At 40.7% G+C, this 25874-nt stretch overlaps 1 protein-coding gene across 1 annotated transcript in view; it reads left to right on the forward strand.

Annotated features, from left to right (window-relative positions):
- SCAPER (S-phase cyclin A associated protein in the ER) overlaps positions 1-25874 on the forward strand; it is a 310638-nt gene that overhangs the window by 189459 nt on the left and 95305 nt on the right. Inside the window, exon 20 of the mRNA XM_065411761.1 lies at positions 16119-16234. Coding sequence (XP_065267833.1) covers positions 16119-16234 — 116 coding nt within the window. The remainder of the gene's footprint in view (positions 1-16118; positions 16235-25874) is intronic.

The raw sequence follows: 25874 nt of genomic DNA on the forward strand, positions 1-25874 counted from the left end.
TTTGACTGGCTTTTTCTTTACCCTGAAGTTTGTAGGATGAGGGCATCTGTGGTCCACATTTTGGGACATAGTGCAACATATCAGGCCTTTGGGTTCAACTTTGAGCAACACTGCAAAGTTTGTATAGTTTTAATACTGTAACAATCACATGGGAATCATTAATTTAAAGGTGAGCTGAAATGGATTTTTAAAATAATTTAAAATTGTGAACCAAAATTATTAATTAAACAGATGTATAGTCTTACAACTTACAAATGAATGTATTTTAAAGGTGAGCAAAAAGTCTTTTTTACCTGTCAAGACCTCAGTTCAGGCTGTTGGGTTTCTCTGTTTCTCCTGCAAGAGCTAATGATATCACTAACAATTAAAACAGCATAGAGAGTTGCATCTGTTGCAACTGCATTTGTTGCTAGCATTAGCCAAGTCTTCAGTTGTGCTTAGGGAACCACAGAAACTTGAGAGCTTGAACTTAGGTCTTGGTCAGCCAGGTAGGCGATGGAGAAATTGATACTAATTTTATTTTAAACTACATTTATATATAATTTTTAAATCTATACACACATTCTGTTACAGCATGATCTAAAGCCCATTGAAGTCAATGGAAAACTTTGGACCAGGTTCTTACTGATTTGAGATCTCAGTTAGATTGGATTTTTGGACTTTTGTTTTTGTTGTTAAAAAGTATTTCACCTCACCTTTGAGCAGTACAAACAAACAGCATTAAATCCAGGGCCCAGAGAGATAGGAGTAAATGCCATTAAAAATTAATGCTGTATCTCTTGGAGCAGATGAATTGGCAGATTAATCTTTTTCAAAACAGTTAGTGCCAATGCTGCATATTCCTTGTAATGCCTGGTTTGGAGGATGTGGAAAGGTCCAGCGGAATATGAGAGACTGGAATATTTTTCATTGTACTGTAATTATTGTATCTACCAGTGGTCCAAATTACCTGTAGTGATATAAACATGACTCTCCTGTAATAATGCTTTAGATCAGGGGTCTCAAACACGCGGCCCGCGGGGTTATTTCCTGCGGCCCACCAAGCTCCACACGCTCCCCGCCCAGGGCCGGCCCACAACATTTTGGCACCTCAGGCGGGGAGCTCTAATGACACCCACACCCCCTCGCTTGGGCCAAAACTTTGAAAGGTCTCAATTCTGCCTTCTTCCTGTTCCACTTCTCTCATGGTACTGCTTAGGGTTACCATATCTATTAAATAAAAAAAGAGCACCCTCCACAGGCTCTGGCCCCGCCCATTTCCCCAGCCCCGCCCAACTCCGCCCCCTTCCCCGCCCTAACTCCGCCCCCTTCCCCGCCCTAACTCCGCCCCCTCCTCCCTCCCACTCCCAGCCACGGGGAAAGGGCTGCCCGAGCGCTACCGGCTTCACGGTTTGCCGGGCAGCCCCCAGACCCTGCGCCCCCGGCCGGCGCTTGCCCAGCGCAGCTGGAGCCCGGGAGGGGAAGCTCCCAGCCGGGGACGCAGGGTCTGGAGGCTGCCCGGCAAACCGTGAAACCGGTAGCGCTTGGGCTTCGGGCAGCCCCCTTGCCTCCGGACCCTGCGCCCCCAGCTGGGCACTTCCCCGCCCGGGCTCCGGCGGCGCAGGGTCCGGAGGCACGGGGGCTGCCCGAAGCCGGTAGCGCTCGGGCAGCCCGGCTCTTAAACAGAGCCGAAGAGTCAGGGAAGGAGCAGAGCCGCCATTTTCCCGGACATGTTCGGCTTTTTGGCAGTTCCCCCCGGACGGGGGTTTGAGTGCCGAAAAGCCGGACATGTCCGGGAAAAAGAGGACGTATGGTAACCCTAGTACTGCTCTGCTACCTACCCCAATAAAGGAGAACTAACAATTTAAAATGCCTTGTTCAAAAATTTTAAGTAGCACTTAACTTTCAAACGCCTGAACAGCAAATGTAACTTTTCTTGTCTGCATAGTAAACACTTGCATTTTTATCTGTTTGAATAATCAAAGTGGTGCTTTTCATGCCTTCTTGGTTGCAAAGATTTGAACGGCTTCCTGCTGAAGGTCCACAGTCTGGGCCAGCTCATGCGCTATTGAGATGGTTGCAAGGCCGACCAGCCTCTTCTGTGTCATTGTGTAGCGTAGATGTGTTTTTATTAACTTCAGCTTGGAGAAGCTACGTTCTCCACTGGCAACTGTTACAGGAAGTGTTAGAAATATGCACAGAGCAACAAAAGCATTTGGAAAGAGGGTGGTCATCTTATTTGTGCACATATATTCCAGAACAGCCTTTGGAGTTGATCCTGCTGAAATGTATCTTGAAAGGGCTTTCAGTTCATCACCTAAATCACTCGCATCAATATCGCGCATGTCATCATGTGTCAACACTGTCTCTAGTGCCCTGCATTGCTGGTGTAGGTCTTCTTCAGGTCAATGGGGGCTGCGGGAAGCGGCGCGGGCCAAGGAATGTGCTGGCCGCCCTTCCCGTAGCCCCCATTGGCCTGGAGCAGCGAACCGCGGCCAGTGGGAACCGTGATTGGCCGAACCTGCAGACGCGGCAGGTAAACAAACCGGCCCGGACCGCCAGGAGCTTTCCTTGAACAAGCAGCAGACCGGCTTTGAGAAGCACTGATCTAAATAATCTATACAGCAGCCTTTAATTACCACCTTCATTTTGTAGATGGGGAAAACTAAGGTCAAGTGTGTCAGAGGTCACAGTAGAATACCCATAGCCACCGAAGAAGTCAATATCAGAGCATGTTTAGAATTCAAGAGTTCTTGTCTGCCATCCAGTGCTTCAAATACTAACCATGCTCTGTCTCTACTACATTTTCCAGTTGCTTTGGATTGGTTCTGTTAGATTTAGTGGGCCAAATTCACCCAGAATCAGTGCTACCATCCAGTGGCAGAGAGCCTGCCTTTGGTGGGCAGTCTACTGTGTAGGGTTATAGTGGTGCTAAGGGCCTGGAATTTGCCAATTTGCCAAGGGGCCAGCAGTCAACAAGCACACTGACTTGCTTGTTGTGGCGCTGCTATGGAACAAGAGCAGCTAGTGAGTGGCGCTGCTATGGAACAAGAGCAGCTAGTGATGTGCTTCATATATTCCCTTGTGAGCGTCTGCCAGTGGGGTTCCTATCGAAACCCCAGAAGTTGTTAAATCTGCCTTGTCTGATGGAAACCCCAGGAGAGGCCAGGCAGCAGTCACACCATCCATATTCCCCTAGATGAATTCCCCACATGGTGCAACAGGACAGCAGGGAAAAATTTGGCCCAGAGTTCAGCTTGCAATTAGATACTCTGTTGTTTGTAACTAGGTGGGAAGCTTTTGTGCATATTGGAATTAAATGACACAGTGCTCCAATGCCCATAGCATTCACATGTAGCACCTACAAGTACATGTAGTCCTATGTTTACAGGAGAGGTTGGCATTTTCCAATTTTGGCAAATAGTATCAAGGGAGGGCAGGGGGCTGTGTGGGTGGTATTCATTAGAATAACTTACCTGACTGGTTAACAGCTTGCACTAACTCTTTAGTGCTCACAAGCAAATTTGCGTTTTTTGAAGGATAACCCAGGGTTGTCCTCAGACAGAGTATCAGCAGAGGTGTTAATAGAATGTCTCTCTGACTCAGGTTTGATTGATGAACCAGAAAAACTTGCAGAACTTGTGGGAAAAGGGAAGACTGTAGCCAGTTTTCCTTTTATTAAACTGGGGTTTGACACACAATATGAGCAGAAGGTTGAAAGGGGAGAAGGAATAAGATACAGAACAAGCCTAGGAAGAAATTAAATTAGTTAATAGCAGTGTGCTTGTACCATAGGCATAGGAACCAATTGTCTTAGTAGAATTGTAGTCCTAATATTAGGGCTCATTTTCACACAAACACTCCTGTGCATGCTAACTTGGCTAAACCTCAGTTGTTTCCTACAATGACTTGGTGTCAAGTACCTGATTGAGTTCTCTGGTAGTCAGAGTGCACCTTCAGAAAGAAAAACAAAAAGCCACCACTTTCTTGTCTTTAGTCTGCATTAGGGAGAAAAGTAGTTCCGTTCTTATTGCTGCAAGTGCTTAATGAATCGAAAGTTAAATGAATCCAAATGCCCTTCTTTTTCATTTTCCTTGTACCTTTGTATTTGGTATGCAAGATTGCAGTTAGTGAAGCTGAAGATTTTGTATCAAAAAGAAATGTTGTTGTCCTGTAGTTTTGGTGGCTACAGCTTCTGCTGCACAAGGGCAAGAACTGGAGAGCCCATATGAACCCCTTCTATATTGTGAAACAGGGCTTCCTGCATGCTCCCAGTACCCTGTCACATGCCAGAGGGTGGGGATGAGACAGGATCAGGCTAGGAGAGGAGCAGGGCAAGCCTGATTGATCCTCTGCTCCACAGATCTACTGAAATTACCCCGTGCATAGTGTGAGAACAGAAGCCATGGGGGCTACCTCAACTTCAAGGGTGCAGAAACAGCCAAATTTTCAGTTTGCAGGCAGGATTTTTTTCCCCATATCTCTTCCTCTTGGTCCTGCACATCATCCCAGCAAGCACCCCTGTTATTCAGGGCAATGACATGGGGCAGGATTTGTCCTGTTGTACTTACTGGATTGACAACAGGTAGAGGTAGGGTACATAATGTAAGCAAATAGCCGCTTTTTGTTGGAACACACACTTTTCTGAACCATTTTGGCTCATTTTTAATATTATAAATACATTTCAGTTTTGTCAAAATGTTTTAAACTTTTATAAGTAGAATTACAAAACTAGAAATGCTTCCTTTGGACTAGCATTGATTTTTAAGTATTGAAGGTTAAGGTTTTTATCCTTAATACCACATCAAAACAGGTTTATGGTTACATACACTGAGCTTTTATCCGTGGAAGAATGGTCTTGTGGCTAAAACAAAGGTCTGGGAATCAGCAGATCTGAGCTTTATTCCTGGCTTTGCCACATCCTTTCTTAGATAAGACACTGAGGCCAAAATTTTCATACATCAATGCCAAAAATTAGGAACCAAAATCTTGAAACACTTAAATAAATAATTGATAATTTTTCAAATTTTCCACAGCTCTCATTAACTTTTAGGTATCCTAGTTTGCATTTTTTGGCCTAATCTCGCTGTTTAATTCTTCCATCTGTAAAATTAGGATAATACTTTCCTGCTCATAACAGTGCTGTGAGGCTTAATTCATTAATGGCTGAAAAGCACTTTGCCCTAATATAATCCCTTCCACCCATTTTCAAAGTATTTGTGACTGGGGTCCTAGTGGGGAGCCAGCTATGGTCACTCAATTAGGGTGAACTGCAAAGAATGAGGCAGACAATCCCCATACAGCAGGTTGATATTCCAATACCTAGATTTACCAAACCAGCATAAAACAGCTTCTTTATTACCTAACTGATTACTCAGAAGTCCAACAACACAGTTCCCTTAAAGTGATCCAGCCTCAGGCCTCCATCCAGGTACCCACGTCAAATATGATGAAAATTTCTGTAAATCTTATTTCATCATATAAAAGAAAAGGTTCAACCAATCCCAAAGGATCGGACACAGTACCTCCCAGGTTAATGAATGTTTCAGATCTTACCCAAATACACGCTACAGCCAATTCTTATTAATTAAACTAACATTTATTAAAAAACAAAAGAGAGAGTATGGTTAAAAGATCAATGTACATACAGACATGAGTTCAATTCATTTAGGTGCAGATTCATAGCAGAGATGGTGAGCTTCGTCGTTGCAAAGAGTTCTTTCAGAAATAAGAACAGGAGTACTTGTGGCACCTTAGAGACTAACAAATTTATTAGTCTCTAAGGTGCCACAAGTACCTCCTGTTCTTTTTGCGGATACAGACTGACACGGCTGCTACTCTGAAACCTTTCAGAAATAGTTCATAGTTAATAGTCCAGTGTCCAAATATCACATCCAGGCCGTACCAGCATAACTGGGACCTCAATCTTGCAACTCAAACTTCCCCTGAAGAAGCTTAAACAGACCTGAGATCACAGAATCAGGACCCAAGGATCTTTTATACAATTTCATGTCCTCTTTGACAAGTTGAGATTTCCAAGGGGAACAAAAGGGAATTAGGATGACTTTGAAGGAGGTCCATCACCAGTACTTAGCTATACGAATTAACATATGGCCATTTGCTTTTTCCTCCACCATTCACATTTCAAAGAGAGTTCCTTTAAATGCTATCAGAATACATCATAGACAGGGACTGTTGATTACATTGTCGACCCTACTCATACATATGTAAATTCACAAAAACACAAACATTATCTCCCCACATGTCTTCTGTGGGCTATTTATTTTGCAGGATGTTTAACCCTTTCTAGCCATGCATCACGGTATTATTATTATACTGGTATCACAAAAGAGAGCCCTATTCATTAGGTTCAAAAATGCCAATTGTCCTTGAAAAAATTGTTTTGGAATATTTTCCACAGAATTTGTCACCATATGAACTTTTAATACTACAGCACTGATCCAAATGGGTGTCGTTGTTTTTTTCTCTTCAGCGCACAGATTTCACTAAAGTTCAAGACCAAGAAGTCATCAGAGATGATTTAAAAAAAAAAAAAAAAAAGACAAGGAGCCAGCCTGGGATCCCCCTGTCTGGATTTTTTTTTTTAATGAAGCTTTGAACTGTATTTCTTAGCCACTGGCACTTTAGATAGAATCTCTGCTAAAAACTAGGCTATAGGAGAGAAGAAAATATTTTTTAAAATAGAGCTTAACTTTATTTTACTAATTAATAACAAACTCTTCTTTCATAGGCTGGCCACTGCTGCTTCAATTTAATAAGTACAGAATTCAGTTGCACATATTGAGTGCATTCTCTCAATAACAGAAGGCAAAGTGTATACAAGTATTTGGTTTAGATCAGGGGTCTCAAACACGCGGCCCGGGGGGCTATTTCCTGCAGCCCGCCAAGCGGCCCGTGCGCCCCCCCAGCCTACCTCCAGGCCATGGGTGAGCGAACTACACCCACGGGATTGCCCCCCTAGAGCCCCGCGCCACTCCCCGAAGTGGCTGGCATCACATCCCTGTGGCCGTGGGGTGGGGGGGAGAGCAGTGAGCTCCGTGTATTGCCCTGGTTTCCAGGCACCGCCACCCCACAGCTCCCATTGGCCGGGAACGGGGAACCGCAGCCAATGGGAGCTTCGGGGGAGGTACCTGGGGGAGCAACAAGCAGCGCGTCCCCCAACAAGGGCCACAGGGACATGGTTCCAGCTGCTTCGCAGAGGAGAGCAGCACGGGGCCGGCCCTGGTGTGCGCCGCTGCCACTCCGGAGCCACTTTAGGTAAGCGGCTCCGGGCCAGAGCCTGAAGCCCTCCTGCACCCCGCCCCCCAACTCCCTGTCCTGAGCCCCCTGCCTGCACCCCAATCCCCTGCCCTGAGCCCCCTGCCGCACCCTGCATCCTGACCCCCTGCCGCACCCCTCACCCCTCCTGCACCCCACACCTCAACTCCCTGCCCTGAGCCCTCTGTCGCACCTCCTGCACTCCCTGCCCTGAGCCCCCTGCCGCACCCTGCACCTCAACTCCCTGCCCTGAGCCCCCGCCACACCCCTCCTGCTCCCAGGGGCGGCTCTAGATTTTTTGCCGCCCCAAGCACGGCAGGCAGGCTGCCTTCGGCAGCACGCCTGCGGGAGGTCCCCAGTCCCGCGGATTCGGCGGCATGCCTGCGGGAGGTCCGCCGGTCCCGCAGCTTTGGCGTACCCGCTGCCAAATTGCCGCCAAATCCGCAGGGCCGGTGGACCGCCCGCAGGCGTGCCGCCAAAGGCTGCCTGACTGCCGCCCTTGCAGGGACCGGCAGGGCGCCCCCCGCGGCTTGCCGCCCCAGGCACGCGCTTGGAGCGCTGGTGCCTGGAGCTGCCGCTGCCTGCACTCTCTGGGGGCAGGGAGGGGGCGGAGCTGGGATGGGGACTTCGGGGAAGGGGTTGGAATGGGGGCAGGGAAGGGGTGGGAAGAGGTGGGGCAGGAGCGGAGCCTCGTGGAAGGGGTGGAGTAGGGGCAGGGCCAGGGGCAGCAAGGGCGGGCGTGTCAGTGATGCGGCCCTCGGGCCAATGAACTAGTCCTCATGTGGCCCTCCTGGTCATTTGAGTTTGAGATCCCGGGTTTAGATCCAGCAAGTCTTCCACATACACAACTTCAGTTGGAGCTAATATGAGGTCTGTGCATGCAGGGCTTTTCCATGATGAATCTTTTAATTTCAAAGTAGCAAGCAACCCTTTTGGGGATCAGGAAAGATTCGTCCCTGCCTTCACCAAAGTGTCAATGGCTTGGTTTTGGTTTTTGTTTGTTTGTTTTTGCATAGCAGTAGTTTAAGAACTTTTTTTTTTTTTTTAAGTTTTAAATTTTTTTAAAAGATGATAAAAAGTTTAAACTTTCAAAGGGTTTAAAATTGCATGGGATAGAAATGGAAAAGTTGTCATCAAAACATTTCAGATAAAAAAGACTGACTTATTTCTGGTCCTATTTTACTATGTAGCTAATAATATAAGACGGTGACAGAGGAAATCTGTGAAAGGTGAATTCTTGATTTGAATATTCATTCATAAATTTTTTTTTAAGGCCATAAGAGATCATTATGATCATCTAGCCTAATCTCCTGCATAACACAGGCCATAGAATTTCACTCAGTAATTCCTGCATCAAGTCCATAATTTATTGTTAAATCAGGAGCAGATATTTTAGAAAAATACCCAGTTTTGATTTAAAAATTCAAATGATTGAGAATCTACCACAGGGGTCGGCAACGTTTGGCATGCGGCTCGCCAGGGTAAGCTCCCTGGTGGGCTGGGCCAGTTTATTTACCTGCTGACGCGGCAGGTTCGGCCGATCGTGGCCCCCACTGGCCGCGGTTTGCCATCCCAGGCCAAAGGGGGCAGCGGGAAGCCGTGGCCAGCACATCCCGCGCCGCTTCCCGCCGCCCCCACTGGCCCAGGACGGCGAACCGCGGCCAGTGGGGGCCGCGATCGGCCGAACCTGCCGCGTCAGCAGGTAAATAAACTGGCCCGGCCCGCCAGGGTGCTTACCCTGGCGAGCCGCGTGCCAAACGTTGCCGACCCCTGATCTACCATATCCATCGATATGTTGTCCCAATTGTTAATTATGCTCACTATTTAAAAAATTGTGCCTTATTTCTGGTCCGAATTTGTCTAGCTTCAGCTTCCAGACATTGGATCTTCTTATATCTTGGCATGCTAGAAAATAGAGCCCTCTCCTGCTAGAAACCTTCTTTCCATTTAGGTAATTAGAGACTGTGATGAAGTCATCTGTTAACCTTCTCTTGTATAAACTAAATAAATTGAGCTGCTTTAGTCTCTCAATGCAAGGTGGGTTTTTCAGAGCTCACTCATTCTTGTAGCCCTTTTCTGAACCCTTTCCTGTTTGTTAACATCCTTTTGTAAAGTGCGGAACCAGAGCTGGATGACGCTGTTCTAGTTATGGTCTCACTAATGTTCTGAAGTAGTGCATGCAGAATTCTAAAAGTACTATTTGTTAAAGTTCAGTTTATTTCAGTGTAGGTGTTATTGTGTGTTGACTGTTGGCTTGTTCAAATAAGTCCAAGTTTTCACCATGGTTTCAAAAATGTAAAATAGCTATATAATATGAAGAATTGTAAAATAACTAAATGAAATTAAACGTTGTAGCAGTGAAGACACATTGACATGTTCATGTGTGTTTCTTTGTGTATTGTAGGTATAGGCTGATATAATGCAGTGTAATAGGGAATAAGCATAAATGCTTTTTAGCACATTTTTTTTAATTTTAAGGATTTTTGTTTTTTTGTATGAAAAAATGTAGATCAAAAATTCTTTTAAACTACTTCAGGTTAGTTAGTTTGCTAACTTTCAAATTTGCAGACTTGCCAAACCTCCTTGTATCATTTGATAAGTGGTGCTTCTGGAGGTACCGCAGATGCCAAACCTTGATAAAATCCACCCTATCTTGTTAATGAACATGCAAACAGTTGTTCCCCATCTGCTGCCTCTGTCTAAAAGGCTAGGAAGCCCTTCCTTCTTGATCACAAAGGACATAATTATTGTCTGTAGAAGAGTCAAGTACAAAGACAGTTCATCCAGTCTGACCGCTACTACACTGCAGGCCACCAAAGATTAACAGCTGCTTCTCCTTTGATTAGGGTAGGTAATAATAGTTACTTTAGTTAATAATTGGATGGATTCCCAGGCCATGTAATTCAGGTTTAGGCTGTCATTTTTTGTTGGCATGTAGCTGAGCTGTATTATTGGAATGGAGCCTGTAATCCTATTAGTCAGTTGTCACTCAAGTCATAGTACAGAAGATAAGGGGAATTCAAATCCATTAAGGTGTTGTAACAGGTAGGAAAATGAGTGAACCACACACATTCAATTTTCAGGGAACTTTCTTGATTGTGCTTCTTTAATTAAATCCAAATCACTCTAATTATAAAAATAAGTAATGTTTGTTTAAATATTTTATTTTTCATAATTAAATCCTGTCATAGAATTGTATAAACTAATCTATATAGGAAATAACAAATTATCTTTGTTTACTTATCCCTTCCTACATGGATACTTCTGAATAGATGCATAACTCTTAGGATGTTACATTGAAGTGGGTTACTGTATTTTCTGTATCACAGACTTATAATGGTATAAAGATTAGGAATTATTTTTTCAATACCTCTTTAGTCAAGTGCGTTGGCTTTCCTCCTCTACAAACAGGACCACTGCATTTCACAATGACAAATACTTGTGAATGGGCAAAAAAGCCCTTTTTTCTATCCAGCATTGTTTTTGGTTACTACCGTTACTATTCACTAGATTACATCTCTAGAAAATGTTTTCTAAAGGTTAGTTCAAATCTATGTTGCTCAATAAGAAAAGTTTTATAAGGCCTTTTTTGGTAACAGATGTATATATTATAATGATAGTCACTTTTGCTCACTTGTTGCCTGTTCATTTGCCTCTGATTTTCTGCACAGCAGGTAGTCTCAAACCTGCAAATCCTTTTGCATTTGGAAATCAAGTTTTTTAAAATTATGTTGTATGCATATTTGTGCAAATCTATATAGAGGAGAAGCAAAATAGTTTCATGTGCTGTTCCACAATCCAACTGACATACACTGATTTACATTTTCTGAACAAATATCTTTTATATGGATTAGTTTGAGGAATATCATTCTTAGTCTAAATATGTAACCCCTTCCAAAGGGCCAGATTTTGCAGTCAGGTTTATAGAATGGGTCCCAGATAAACATCTAAGCTGAAATATTTTGGAACCTAAATATTTTAGGGATCCAGAGGATTCTTCAACACTGCAAAGAGTGTTTTATACTGGATCTGTACCCTTTCCAAATGGGGATTTAGCAGGCAGGCACTGTCATAAATTATTGTACAGTGCTAGACTATGGGGCTCTGATCTCATTGAGACACCCACTACCACAGTAAAAATAAACAACAACAATATCATGAAAGGTCCCTTAAATGTGATTCTTTCCTTCTGCACTGATTGGAATTGGGGCAAGCTTCCATCAAAATGTTGTTTAGGCATGTAGGTAGAATAACCAATATGCCTCAACTTCCTTCAGTATCAAAGTTCTGTAGAAATATCTGGGAATGTTTGTTTTCCCATGTAACAGCTAATGAAAGCCTTAGCACTCCAGACCCTATATGAATTTGGGTCACATTCTGGAGGAGTTCATTTAAGGGGGGGAAAGTGCAAGGGAACAGATATTCTGCACCCATATTTTTATGCTTTGAAAGGATTTTCTTAGACCAGCACACAGATGTATCAAAAGCTTGCGTCTGATGAAGTGGGCGTTCACCCACGAAAGATTATGCTCCAATACTTCTGTTAGTCTTAAAGGTGCCACAGGACCCTCTGTTGCTTTTTACAAAAGCTGATAATCTCTTCACAGCAGATATAATACTACAAGTATGTATGAAAATTCATTTGATATCTTTTGAATTTCATATTTCTTAGGGTAGGTCTACACTTACCCGGTAGTTCGGCGGCGAGCGATCGAACTTCTGGGTTCGACTTATCGCGTCTTGTCTGGACGCAATAAGTCGAACCCGGAAGTGCTCGCCGTCGACTGCGGTACTCCTGCTCGGCGAGAGGAGTACCGCGGAGTCGACGGGGGAGCCTGCCTGCCGCGTGTGGACCGAGGTAAGTTCGAACTAAGGTACTTCGAACTTCAGCTACGTTATTCACGTAGCTGAAGTTGCGTACCTTAGTTCAACTTGGGGGGTTAGTGTAGACCTGCCCTTAGATTAACAAAATTGGTATTTTTTCTTTTTTTTAATACCTTTATTAATTCTTATTTTTTGCACAACTCATCTTTCTAATACAGCCCATGATATGCTATGTGTAAGCTGAGCGTGCCCTCCACCATACACACACACTTATTTTCTCACCACTCAATCAGGTGCCATTTTCATTGTTAGGGATCCAGTGACACACAACACTCACTCTGGGAACATTATTAGTGCAGTGTTCAAGAGTAAATGATACTTCTGTGGCATCATTTCTTTGGTTCCCATGACCTCTGCTGACCCAAGGCCAAGAGCCCCAGAGTTGTCCCTGAACCTGGGATTCTTGGATAGAAAGGTAGTTGTGCAGTGACTTAATCATTAGGCTGACACACATGTACCATATATATGTAGTTAATTCAGTAATCAGCAATGTGTGTCAACAAATAGTTGAAAGACTCTTTAAAAAGTCACTTGTACTTCCGTAACCCCCACTCTATCTAGAACACATCCTTTAAGATAAATTCATCCAAGAGCATGCAAGAAATCAGTGATATCAACAGTGGATTCCAGATCACTGAGTGCCAGGTTTTAAAGTTCCTTTACTGCAGTAGGAGCAGTGAACAATAATTAGCTCATGTATTTACCCCAATCTTGCTACCATAATCATTTTAGTTCTTCTCCTCCTAGCCTTAGTCCCATGTGTCTAGGGTCAGCCCTTCAAGTCCTCCTTCCCCATTCCACTCTGTCTTGAAGTAGTTCCTGGAAACTCCGCAGCTAATCAGATGCTTTTGTATAACATCCCTCCATCCACCACAATAATTTTAGTTAAATCCTTTTATTTAATCTTGTTGTTTTGTCTCTCTTTCATATTCATGAGGATGTTTATCATCGTGGTATACAATCAACAAAATGTTCATGGATTTCATTGATGGTCTGGATGAGGAAATAAATAGGACGTTAACTATTTTTTCAGAGATACTGAATTAGGAGGAATTGCAAACACAATGGAGGACAGAGAAAGACTACAAAGGGACCCTAGAAAGATTAGAAATATAGACAAAAACATACGTTCTTCAAAAATGCAAGTTAATATTTTTTGATCAAAAGAATCTGAAACACAGATACTCAATGGGAGGGATAGATCTAGAAGAGTAATACTGAAAGAGACCTAGACCTAGAGGCAAGAGCAAACATTAGACATGAGTTTGTAATCTGATACAGAGATCAAAAAGGCCAGTGCTATTTTTGAATACACATGTGAAGACATCCTGTTACCACACATGTAGATAATAGTCCTTTTCTTTGTGGCTTTGATGTGACTTGACCCGAAATAAGGTGTTCATTTCTGGACACTTCATTTCCTAATATATAGATATTAAGAAACTGGAAGGAATTTGGAAAAAGCAAGAAAATTTGGTATGGAAAAATTACAAGGCAAAGGAAAGATTTGGAATGAAATATGTTTGTTTGCTAAGCAAAAACTAAAGTGGGAATATGTAATAGCCTACAATTTTAGGAATGGTGTAATCAGGAAGGAGGGAGAAGAATTGGTATAATAAAATTGGGTATAACTTGGAGTAATTACATGAAACTGAAAAGGGCAAATTCAGGTTGAATGTCAGGAAACATTTCTTGATAGTGAGATCTAATAGGTTGTGGTATAATCTCCCATAGGAAGTGGTGAAAACTGCATTGCTTGTCTCATTTAAAACTAGAGTGGATGCAACACTAACAAATGTACTATAGGGAACAGTCCTGCACTGGCAGGTCAGTGGCTTTTCCATTTGTATCCTCTGATGCATGTATCTAGGAATTCTCATATACATTTCTCTAAATATATTGAACGTACATGTTGATTATTTTGTGTATGAGGTTTCTTGGTAACAATAGTCACTACACTGAGTATACACTTTTAATCACAATGGAAAGTGATAGCTTAGAAATGCTTTTGACCTTCATATAGGACTCAGTCCTGCTCACATTAAAGTCACTGGGAAAATTCCCATTTACCTCAGTGGTCCAGGATCAGACCTTTCTGGAGGATGTGACTAATGGTATATCTTCACTGTAGAGTTAAATCGAATTATCTACACTCTGGTTGCTTTTCGAGAGGTAGTCTGGCTCAAGTTAGAGTGGCTACATTGCAAAATAATACTCAAGCTGCAGTGTCCACACTGGTGCTGCACTTGCTTATTTGTTGCACTAAGACTTCTGGTGGCATATCCTTTGGTTCTTCATGCTGCAATAAGCTGAGCTGCTCTATGAATTCTTTCCCAGTGAATTGTGGGAAAATTTGTTAGTCCTTTCTGGGCACACGGGAAGAATTGTGGGAAGGCATTGGAGGACTAATGGCACTTGAGTGGAGCTAGCCTGTGTCCACACTACAGAATGGTTTAGTTAGCAACTGACAAATTGTGCTAATTTGAGCTTTAGCCTATACCCGATAGACCAGCCATTTCCAATTAAAAACACCACCCTACTTGAGTTAAGGGTTTTTTTGTGTGGATGGGACTCAAGCTAAGCTTCATCACTCAAGTTAAAGCTGAAGTGAAGACCTACCCTAAGAGTTAACTGGACTAAAACTAACTGACTGAAATTTTGGAGTCACATAAACATTAAACCTATAGAAATTGCTAGTTGGCTATCTAACAACTTGTGTAAACTGGCACACACAAACAGCTTTCTGTCATTTCACACCAGTTGCATCCTTTGAAGATAAGTCTTTTTTGTTGTTGTTTACAAATCCACATCCAATGCACATTAGACAAACAAAATTGCTTCTTTATGATCTCTTCAAAATCTAGCTCCCAACATGGTGTGAAATGGAGCTAGTTGATCAATGGGAACATTTTTTCTGAAACCTTGGGCAAGCCATTTAAATAGGTTACAGCTTTACCCTTGTGTGAATGTTTGAGAGAGCTAAACTTGCTGGGGAGAAAATTATATGCTCTTAAAACTTGTCTTGTACTGTGGTGTTTACATATGACTTCTAATATTGGTAAGAAAAAATGTGGGCTATGAAATCCTATTAAATTATTTGTTTTTACCATAGTTCATAGGGGGCTGTTCTGACATGCAGCACCCACAGAGTGCTAAGTATTTTACAGACAAATCATATATGAATATGATCCCTACCTCAAAGTTCTTACAGTCTAATTATAGACATGACACAAGTGAAATCAACAAACAACTGGAGAAGGAGGGAGGAAATTGGAAAAAGAGAGGTTGAGGGTTACAATAATAAGGTCCCACAATTGTTAGGTTTGTTATGTGTGGTGTTGGCATTGGTTCTGTACCAATAAAATTAATTGAAGTTTTGCTATTGACTTCCAGGGGTCCAGGATCAGATAGATAGTTGATGCACATGAAGTTTGGGTAATTCCTATTTATGCTTACAGAAATTAATCCCCGAAAGGGGGGGGGAAATCAGAAAAGTTATAAAATACAGACTTGTCCCTCATTGTTAGAATGTGTCCTACAAAATTGCACCTCAGCTATCAGTTAAATGAGGCTCATGTTAAAATAATCTTCATTATGGGCTTGATCTTGCTTCCACCAAAGTCAATTAGAGCTTCAGTGGGAATAAGATTGAGCCCTAAACCAATACCTGTTTAAAAAAACCAAAATAGCAGTGGTATTATAATGAAGTTACAGTGTATATAATATCATCTGGAAAAACAATATTCAAGTAACATTAACTCCTGCATATTCAAAGGGGTATTCTGCTCCATGCTTCTGTAGTGAAAGAATCAATGCACTAATTAAAAAGGTGAACAATCTGTTTAAACTGTATTAAGATTTTATCAAGTGTACATCAAGGCAGTTACACACCAGACACATCTTTTAAATACTAAATTTGTTTTTAAATTTCAGTAAATATTCCATATAATTATTATTCTCTATTTGTGTTTATCCAGAATGCAGCAGATCAGATAGCATTCCGGGTTGCAGGAGGACTCACAGCCCTTGAACACATTCTTCAAGTAGTGATTTCTTCCACGAATCTGAATGCAGTTTTACGGATTCCTCCCAAGTATGTATGGTGCTACAGTTGCCATTTTGAATCATTACTAGATTATGCCATCACTGATGGGGGATATTTCTTTTCCACTAACCCCATTTGACTTTATTATTTATCTAACTGCTTGCTGCTCCTTCCTTGTGGTGTAGATGTTAAAAACCAAGGGCCATAATCTACCCTACCATTTAAGTTCCAGATGGAAGACCGTATTTGGCCCCAAAACTCTAGGACCAGTTTTAAGTCTGTAAGTGTTTCACTGTTTCTGTTTCTTTGAGAGGTGATCTCCCTGCCTATCCAGAGTGAGGAATGCAGCAGAGACCTATCTCTCTGTAGAGAGGAGACCCACTTTTTAAAAAAGTTAGACTATCAAGGTCCCTGTTTTGTTTTTGGTTTTTTTAAGTGCTTTTATGTGTTGTGATCCTAACTTGATCCAAAGTGAAACAGTTGTTCCGAGATATCACCTTAGATTCCTCCTGTGCCTCTGACACATTGGGCAGTCCAGTTCCTCCACTGGTTACAGTTGCTCGCTGGTTGTGGTGCTTCTTCCCAAGTGATGCCAGCATATATAGTATCTTCTGTCACTGTCTGCCAGTTCATCCTTGGCCTACCTTGCTTTCTCTCTCCTCCCTCAGGTGCCCAGTTCAATGCTTGCTAAACATGTCTCCCATCTTCCATACGGTGTACATGTCCCAATGACGTGAGCTTTCTTTCTTTGACGATATTTTCTAACATTGCCTGCTCTTTGATCTTCCTGAGTCTCACATTTGTTATTTTGTCTTTCCATGAAATGTGTAATATCTTCCTCAGCCATCTGTGATGGGCAGCCTTCAACTTCTTTTTATTAGCCACTGTCATCAGCCAAGTCTCTGCTCAGTATAATAGCATGTTCAGTACAATCGCATGGTATAATAATTTAATTTGGTATGGAGACCTCTGTCTCACCAGATGTGCATCCTTCCAAAAGTGTTATTTGCTTTTCCTGATCTCATTTGAATATCTTTATCGCAGCTACTTTCAGATGTCATTACACTCCCCAGATAGCCAAACTCTTCTACCTGTTCAATTTCTTTTCCATCCGTGTAGACTTTTGCATCTATTGTTCGGTTTCCTACCTTCATAATCTTGTTTTCTCTGCATTTACTTTCAAGCCAATTTCTGCTGCTTTCTGTTCTATCTCTGATGTAAGGGCAGTCATTCCATTCCATGTCATACTTAGTAAAGCAATATCATTGGCAAACTAAAGATCATGTAACTCATCAGTAGTAACACATTTTACATCATTCATGATACCTTTTGTTGCCTGCTTCATCACCCAGTCTATTGCTAATGCAAAGAGGATTAGTGATAGCACACACTCTTGTCTAATTCCAGTCACAATATCAAACCACACACCTAGGTCTGTGTCTGATCTTACTAAGCTTATACTTTCATTGTACAAACTCCTTCAAATATTGAGTAGCTTGAATGGTATCCCATAGCTTCTAGCAATATTCCTCAGCGTTTCTCTGTGGACACTATCAAGCACTTTCTTTAAGTCAATAAAGTTGATTAAGATGGGTTTTTCCCCCAAGCGGTAGGTTTTTTTGGTGATTTGTCAGAGAGTGAATATCTGTTCACACAATGATCTGTCTGGAGGGAACCCAGTCTGTTCGTCTCATAATATTCCATCCGCTGCTTTCTTCATTCCATGCAGCATAACGGTAGCCAATATGTTGTCCAGAATTGATAGCAATATAATACAGCTCCAGTTTGTGCACTGGGTGAGGTCACCCTTTTCTGGCAATACCGTGATGATACTGTCTTTCCAGTCTTATGGCACTTGTTCTTTCACCCATATTTCATCACAGAGTTTTGTTAGCTGCTGGGTCAGAATTTTGCCTCATGCCATTAAGTACCTCTGGTTGAATTCTGTCAACCCCAGGAGCTTTGCCGTGTTTGATGTCTTTGATGCTCCTAGATATTGCTGTCTAAAATTGCTACTGGAAATATATCTAAGTTCACTGGTAGTGCAGGAATGCCTCATTATAGTGCATGAGAAATAAAAGGCTGAAGGTTAAGCATCAGAACCCCTAAAGGTGGCCAGGTGTCAGAATGGGCTGCAGTTGGACAGAGCTCCTGCAAAAATGTTAACTTAGAAGAAATTCATTAATAGCATGATCTCCTCCTTTATCTAATCTTTTAGTTGTAATTTGTATCCACTTTAAGGCCCTCTTACACTGCCAGAGGAGAGTAAAGAGGCTTTAGTGTGATGAGAATTGGGGCCAAGGTCTTCTCTCTTGAACTGTTTTCATTGTGAGTTTGGAAAACACCAGCAATGTTTAGTGTACTACCAAACAGCAATACTTCATAGATTTCCTGCGGAGTTTGAGAGCTAAATTGTCTCTGTTGTAAAGTGTGATGAGGCAGAGCTGCATCTCAAGAAAAAGAGCACTCAGAGGTAAAATGCCTCTTGGAATTCCCTGCTTGCCCTGGAAGGAAGGGAGAAAAAAATTGCTGTACTCCTTTTATGTCATGTAGCATCTGGCCTGCTCCACTGGTGAGCATGTAGGGATGATTCCTTTTCCAGTGAATTGTTCCTAGGGCAAGTAACTTGGTAGCAGTCTTTGCACTCCCTCAAGCACAGGAGCTGTGATGTAGGTGACCCTTATATGTGCAAAGGTGAGAGTCCTGTCTCCTTTCTCACACTGTGTGGCCACAGTTTATCCCTAACTGTTTAGAATGGCATTTTTTTCTTTTTTTCTTTTTTTTTAAAAGTCTCATTTTGGCAAGGTTTTGTTGAGGGACTTTGAGAAAATTGTGTTTATATTACTGAGAAAATTTTGTTTAAAGTTTGCTAGACAGTATGAAAATCTATTCGTTTTGAAAGGAACTTGCTGTGCTGATAAATGAAAACCAACGTCAGCTGCAATGTTCATATAACTGGAAAAAAAATCTTAGAAGATATAATCAAAACTTTTTTTTCTCGTCTTACATATTAACTACCCACCCTGTGTCTGGTTCCAATGGTTCCTTACTTTCATGAGCACTAAACCTACTATTTTTAAAGTCCTTTTTGCTTAAAATGTAATACTTTATATTAACACATAAGCTTTTAACTATCTCTGAACTGTGTTCCCAGCTCTCTTTCTCATCCAGGTACAAATAGGCATTGCTGTATTATTCTCAGCAAAATCATAGAAGAATCTCTTAAGGTTATTTTTTCCATCTATATACAAGATGGCAAGACCTTGACTCAATATTTTAAATCATTCTGCCCTTCTAAATACTGGCTTCAGCATTCACTAGTGCATAAATATATTTAGGAATGATGGATGATAGTGGAGTATTATGGGGAATGATGACATAGGATTAAAAGAAATAAAATCAGATATTTAATTTTAATTAGTTTTATTAACAACATTTCACTTAGTACTTCTTTTAAAAAGGTATCCTACTGGAAGCAGTCACTTGCAACAATTATTTTATGTGAAAAAATAAGAAATTTTACTCCTTATTTTATTCTTTTTTTCCAAATAAGCCCTTTTCCTTTTATGTTGCATTCATTGTATGTAGTAGGCTATCAATCTGTAGCTTGCAGCTTTTGTAAATTGCCCACTGTTCTCAAAGTCTTCCATGTCTTCATAAATAGCTCTGGTCACTGAAACACGCTACCAATTGAGGAGGCATCAAAAATAGCAATGGACCTTTATACTGGAGTATTTAAATAACAAGACAGTTTACACTTGAACAATGTAGTTTTGACTTGGAGGAGTACCAAATTATCTTCAAATGCATAGCTCAGAACTTTCTTGAGTAGAGGTTGGTTAATTAGCATTGCTGTTGCCCAGCCACATGCCATTAACCATTGTATCAAATTCAAATATGTTTATGTTTATATTTAAAATACTTTTTAACCAGTGAGGCCTGCATGTTGGGAATGCAGTTGCTAGGCGGTCATGCATTACAGCTGGGAAATATTGTCTCAAAGGTAGTTTAAAATTCTTTCACTTTCTGAATAGCCTTCTATTGGCAAAAAAATTGCAGCACTTGGAGAAAAATCATAGTTTAGTAACTTCTTATTGTGCAAGAAATAATAAGTAAATAAGGCAACTCCCATCTTTTCATGTACTGTGTATTTATACCCGTCTACTGTATTTTCCACTCCATGCATCTGATGAAATGGGTTTTAGCCCACGAAAGCTTATGCCCAAATAAATGTGTTAGTCTCTAAGGTGCCACAAGTACTCCTCGTTATTTTTACTATGATATAGTTCATTCTTTTGAAGATGTGAAGCATCTTTGATTTGTATTTGATTTATTAGCAGTACAAATCATGACCCTTTGAAAGGTATTTGAAAATGCTGAACACTGTCTAGTAAGTTTCAGTCATTACTTAGAACAGGATATATGTTTTCAGATTGCTTCCTAGACCGTTTGTGTATCAACCTGTGATTATGAATCACTAAAACATTTTGAAAAGTTGATAAAGCAATTTTGCATTTGTAGGGAACTTACAAACAACTGTCAGTTATTTTGACATTTTTTATGTTCATGGAAATTGAAAGAAATGGTAACATTCCAAAATGATGCCCAAGAAGTTTTTTTTTTTTTCCAAACAGCAGCATTGGAATGCTCCAGGATGTATAAAGTACAACCAGTACCATTCAAAAAAAAAAAAAAAACCACTCCAAAACAGAAATTCTAAATTTTATGCTAACGGGAGGGATAGCTCAGTGGTTTGAGCATTGGCCTGCTAAACCCAGGGTTGTGAGTTCAATCCTTGAGGGGGCCACTTAGGGATCTGGGGCAAAATCAGTACTTGGTCCTGCTAGTGAAGGCAGGGGGCTGGACTCAATGACCTTTCAGGGTCCCTTCCAGCTCTATGAGATAGGTATATCTCCATATATTTTTTTTATTATTATTATTATTATTATTATTATTTTTATTCCTTCCAACAAATACAGTGTGAATGGCGCTTTTTGCTGGGATTTTGTGTTGTATTTCTCTGAGGCATTGATACACAGTTCCATTTACAGATTTGTCATAAGTGTTCAGTTCTACATAGACTAATTTCAGTTAAAATTTACATAATAGTTTCAAATATGCTATTCTGAGATTAATTTTAGTAGGAAAGGTCCTATTAAAATCCAGTAGTATTTTACATTGTGTCCATGCTATGTGTATACTACCATGGAATGCAATACATGTTCATAGTCTATTATTATTAAGATAATCTACTGTACTGCACATGATAAGAAACTGCTTTTGAAGTTAAATATCTCAGTCAGTTCAACATACCAAGAGGGTCTGGCCAATATGCATCACAAACAATATACCAGGTGAACCTACTCCACGAAATAGGTTATTTGCTCTCTACAACATCAGCATTTCAGGTGCAAATATCATCCTGGGTTGTTGAAAAGTTTTTGGATTAATTGAAAACTTTCAGAAATTCTGTTGGTTGACTACATTGTAAATGAAGGAAACAGATGAACTAATGACATAAATTTTACATATTACAAATTACATAACTGAGGCTGAGAACTTGTCTGGCCAAGTTTCAGCCTAATGCAAATAAGAATGGCAGATTTATAAACCCTTCAAAAATGAGGTTAGAATGGAAACACAAACAGAGCTATAATGTCAAACTTCAACTATTTTTCTAGCTCTGTTAAAAGATCTGTGAGAGATAACTTTACCTTTAAAATAATGAAGCTAATATTAGACCTTAGAGTATGTCTATTTATTATAGTATATAAAATAAACATGTATTGGCATCATTTCATGTTTGGCCATGATTCATTCACATGGTGTATCTATTCCAAATCAGCTGTCACCAAGGTCAGAATCAATATAGTTCACTAGGTAGATCAGGAAATCCCAGTTTGGAGCTTTTATGTTGTAGAATTTATGATTAAATGTGTGTGTGGATATTGGTATTCATGAAATTATAGTATTTTTATGAATGGAAAAGGTGGCAATGTTTTTTTCTGTCTAAATAATAAGTGATCAGGATTAATCTTTTCAGATCTAATGTATTTATTGCAACTCATTGAAGTAGAAAGACATTTTAATTATTTTCTTAACAGAATATCTTATACAATGCATATTTCTTTATGCGATTCATGATCTTTGTGTTTGCACCTGTATATCTTACATGAGGCGTATGTATTTACTTGTAAACATCACTTCATCTCTCTTTTTTTCTCTTCTGCTTCCAATTTTTAGAGCTCATGTGGTACAAAATAGTAGTTAAAATGTTCAGGTTAATGGACTCCATAAACAGTAAGGATATGTGAATGCATTTAAAAGGGATCGTAATAAAATGTGACCATTTTATGAGACTACAGAGAAATTGAAAGACATCTCATTGAAAACATAGTTTTATTTGTCATATGTTAAATTGCTCCTGAGTACAAATAGTACATTCAAAATAGTGGGGCAAAAATTGTGTGTAGGCATCATGGTGGCTCTCTACGCAAGAGTGAATTTCACCTTTGGAGACTGTGGACGCAGAGATACATCTTCCTAAGCATTCATTTAACTGGGCATCTGAAAAATAGCAGTATTCTGAAGGTTAAGATGTAAAATTTAGTAGAACTTTTATTGCTATAAGGGCAGCAATATTTCTACCAGATTATGCCCTTTTTCACAAGTATGGCTCTCACTTTGCTAATGAGGCTGTAAGAGGAATTTTCAGATTTTCAATTCAGAAACACATAGTATTCAACTAAAATCGATGACCCTTTCTTGAGCTTGATTTAAGTGTTTTTGTTAATGTCCGGCTATAGCGAAAGAAGGATAGGAGACACTGGATATGGTTTAATCAGGCCACAACTGTATTATTAGATGTCTGGGACTACCCAACAGATAAAAGTGTACAGTGCAGGTAACTCCATGATCATTTCAACATCTACCTGGGGGCTTCCGCCAGTCTCCCCTTTTTTCCATCCTGGTCCCCCAGCAACTCATTTCTGGGACCTTATCACCCACCCTCCTCGAACAAGGGTTAAGGTGGGCTATAAGGAAGGGGGGTTGGCTCCCTGCTGTACCAGTCATAGGAGCCCTGAAACACTCTCCCCTCCCCCTGTTTCACTCTTTAAAACAAAAACCTCTCTTTTAAGTCTTTAACAAGCCATTTATCTGCTCACTGTATCCCTACCCTGTGGAGTATCTGCACTGAACATCTGCCCCACACTTACATAATGAGTTGCAACATCATAGCCTATCTCCCTTCCTACTCACCATAACAAAGTCCCCGCAAACCTGCTGTGGGGATGGCAAAAAAAAGCCCCACACCAATGGGCCAATCTGGTGGTGAGGGAAAAATTCCTTCCCAGCCACCCTGGAAAGGAGTGACTATCATGATGCCCACAGCAGGTCCTGACCAAACCTGGTATTTTCCTTCCTCCAAGGAGAGGGAGGACAGGTGGGTGCTGCTCTGCCTGGTCCAGGGAAAAGGGACTTCTCCCACTGGGCTTGCCCCCCTAGCAATTCCCCAGCCCTTCCAGTCTCTGGGGATTGAGTCAGCATCACAATGCTTACCCAGTCCCCGTTTACAGCAGATTCCAAGTCTCTCTCTCATCCCCTGCCCTTAAAGCACTACTATACCCCTTTCCTGGCAAGCCAGACAATGCTCCCCCTTCCCCCCACTTAAAGGTGCAGTGCAGTCATTTGAGATGTTAATTGCCCAATTTATTTCTTAGCTTATTCTTAGAGATGCTTCTTTTCTTTTGATGTGGTGGAGTGGTGAACTAGGAGTTACTGGTACAATTTCCCTTTACGTGATATGAACAACATTGCATCAAGATTTATCTTTTACACAAGAAAATAGTACATCATCATGTATTCCTTTATAGACCCAAATCCACATCATACTCCTGGGTGTTGTGTTTTGCGTTTGGGGTGTCAGCTGTGAAAAAACACATAGCCAGACATTAGCTGTTACACACGTGTATAGAAATTGGATTGTATACATTATTCTTACTAAGGTTGCCTTTAAATTTATGCATGAAATTTTTCTTCCAGATTCAACTTTTTTAGACAATATAAAATATCTAGTGTGTATGTTTTGTTGTTGATGATGTTAACTAACACCACCATTTTTCAAACCATACCCCCTTTTGAGGGCTCTGCTAACAGAAATCCATAGCTATCAGGGTTTTTTTTAGTGACTGGCAAAACCTCACTCTGGCATGGAATCTGCTTTTTATTTTAACCCCTTAAATGTATTATACTAATCAACTTTAAAGGTTTCACAGACAGTGTCTAATACTATCAACTGATGCAAACCTTTCCCTCCAGGTGACTTTGTTAAAGTTCAGATAACATGAAAATGAATGTGCTATGTAAGTAAACTGTAACTGGATTGTTGAGAGAGCTCCAATTCCATAGGACGTGACTTTCTATGAACAACTGAAGCATGCTCAGACGTGGCTGTTTTAGAGCAACCATTTTTTTGCTCTCAGTACAGAGAATCAGTGTGATCTGATGCCTGTTAACCTGCTTTCACAAAAACTCCTTCATACAAATTCTTAAATAAGAGGATTTTTTCAAGATGAGAAGTTTTCCAACTGACTATCTTTAAAAAAACAAAGCACAGTCTTTGGTTGTAGCTGATTCTTTAATGAAAAATAAAATGTAAATCAGTTTTCTTCTTGCCTTAAGTTTTGAAAGAAGTTTGCAATTTACTTTTCTTAGGTTATTTTGTGTTTTGATATAATTTACATCTCTGCTTTTTAAAGTTTGAGTCCTATGAAATGGCATTGTCCTATGTTTAGTGCTAACACGAGCAAGAAGTAAAAACATGGAAATAAATTAAACTAAACATTGTCATGTATTAATTATCCACGTGACTTCCCCCACCAAAATAGGTCTTGCTAAAGGATACCACTCCACTTAACTAAAATAGACAGTTTGTGTGGCATTGTATGATTTAACCATTTGTGCTCATCTTAAATTAGGAATGTCTGCTATTTTGTGATGAGGTTAAGCTATTTAGAAGTAGGTGAGGAGATTACACGGGCTATTATCCACATCTCTCTTTCCCCAAAATCCTGGCAGCATGGTGCAGCTCAGAACTTTAATCCCATGTCTACAAGATAAAGCTTTATTATAAAAAGATTTAACAATATGCCTGTTGTTTTGTACTGCCCAGATTGTTAGTTAGACCAGCAGGACAGCAAATGCTGCAGGAAAGATGTGGCATTTGTAAAAGACAGATGATCCATTTAGTGTGGGGGTCATTTTTTTAAGAACAAAACACTCAAAGGGGAGGAGAAAGAATTGGATTATAATAGGTTTTATTATTGGTGTTAAGGTATTAAGAATTAGTGTCCAGGTGTATTATTTCTTAGAGAAGCATTTTATAATTTTCATAACTGATTGACACTGTTGTTCAGTTTTCTGATTACAGAACAAGCCATATTTAGCATACTTGAGTAAAAATTCCCAGTTTTCTAATATTTTATCTGTGTGCCTTCAGTGAAAATCAAATTGGAGTTAGACAGCAAAAACCCTGCACGAGTAACAGAACCCAGGCAGGGAACAGGATTACTGCCTCTGCCATGGTCTTGCTTACTGACCTGTGGGCAAATCACTTAACCTATCTGTGCTTCAGTTTGGCTACCCATTTTCCAAACAGATAAAGTAATATTTACATATGACAGAATGG

Source organism: Emys orbicularis, chromosome 10 (assembly GCF_028017835.1).
Source record: "Emys orbicularis isolate rEmyOrb1 chromosome 10, rEmyOrb1.hap1, whole genome shotgun sequence".
Lineage (NCBI taxonomy): Eukaryota > Metazoa > Chordata > Testudines > Emydidae > Emys > Emys orbicularis.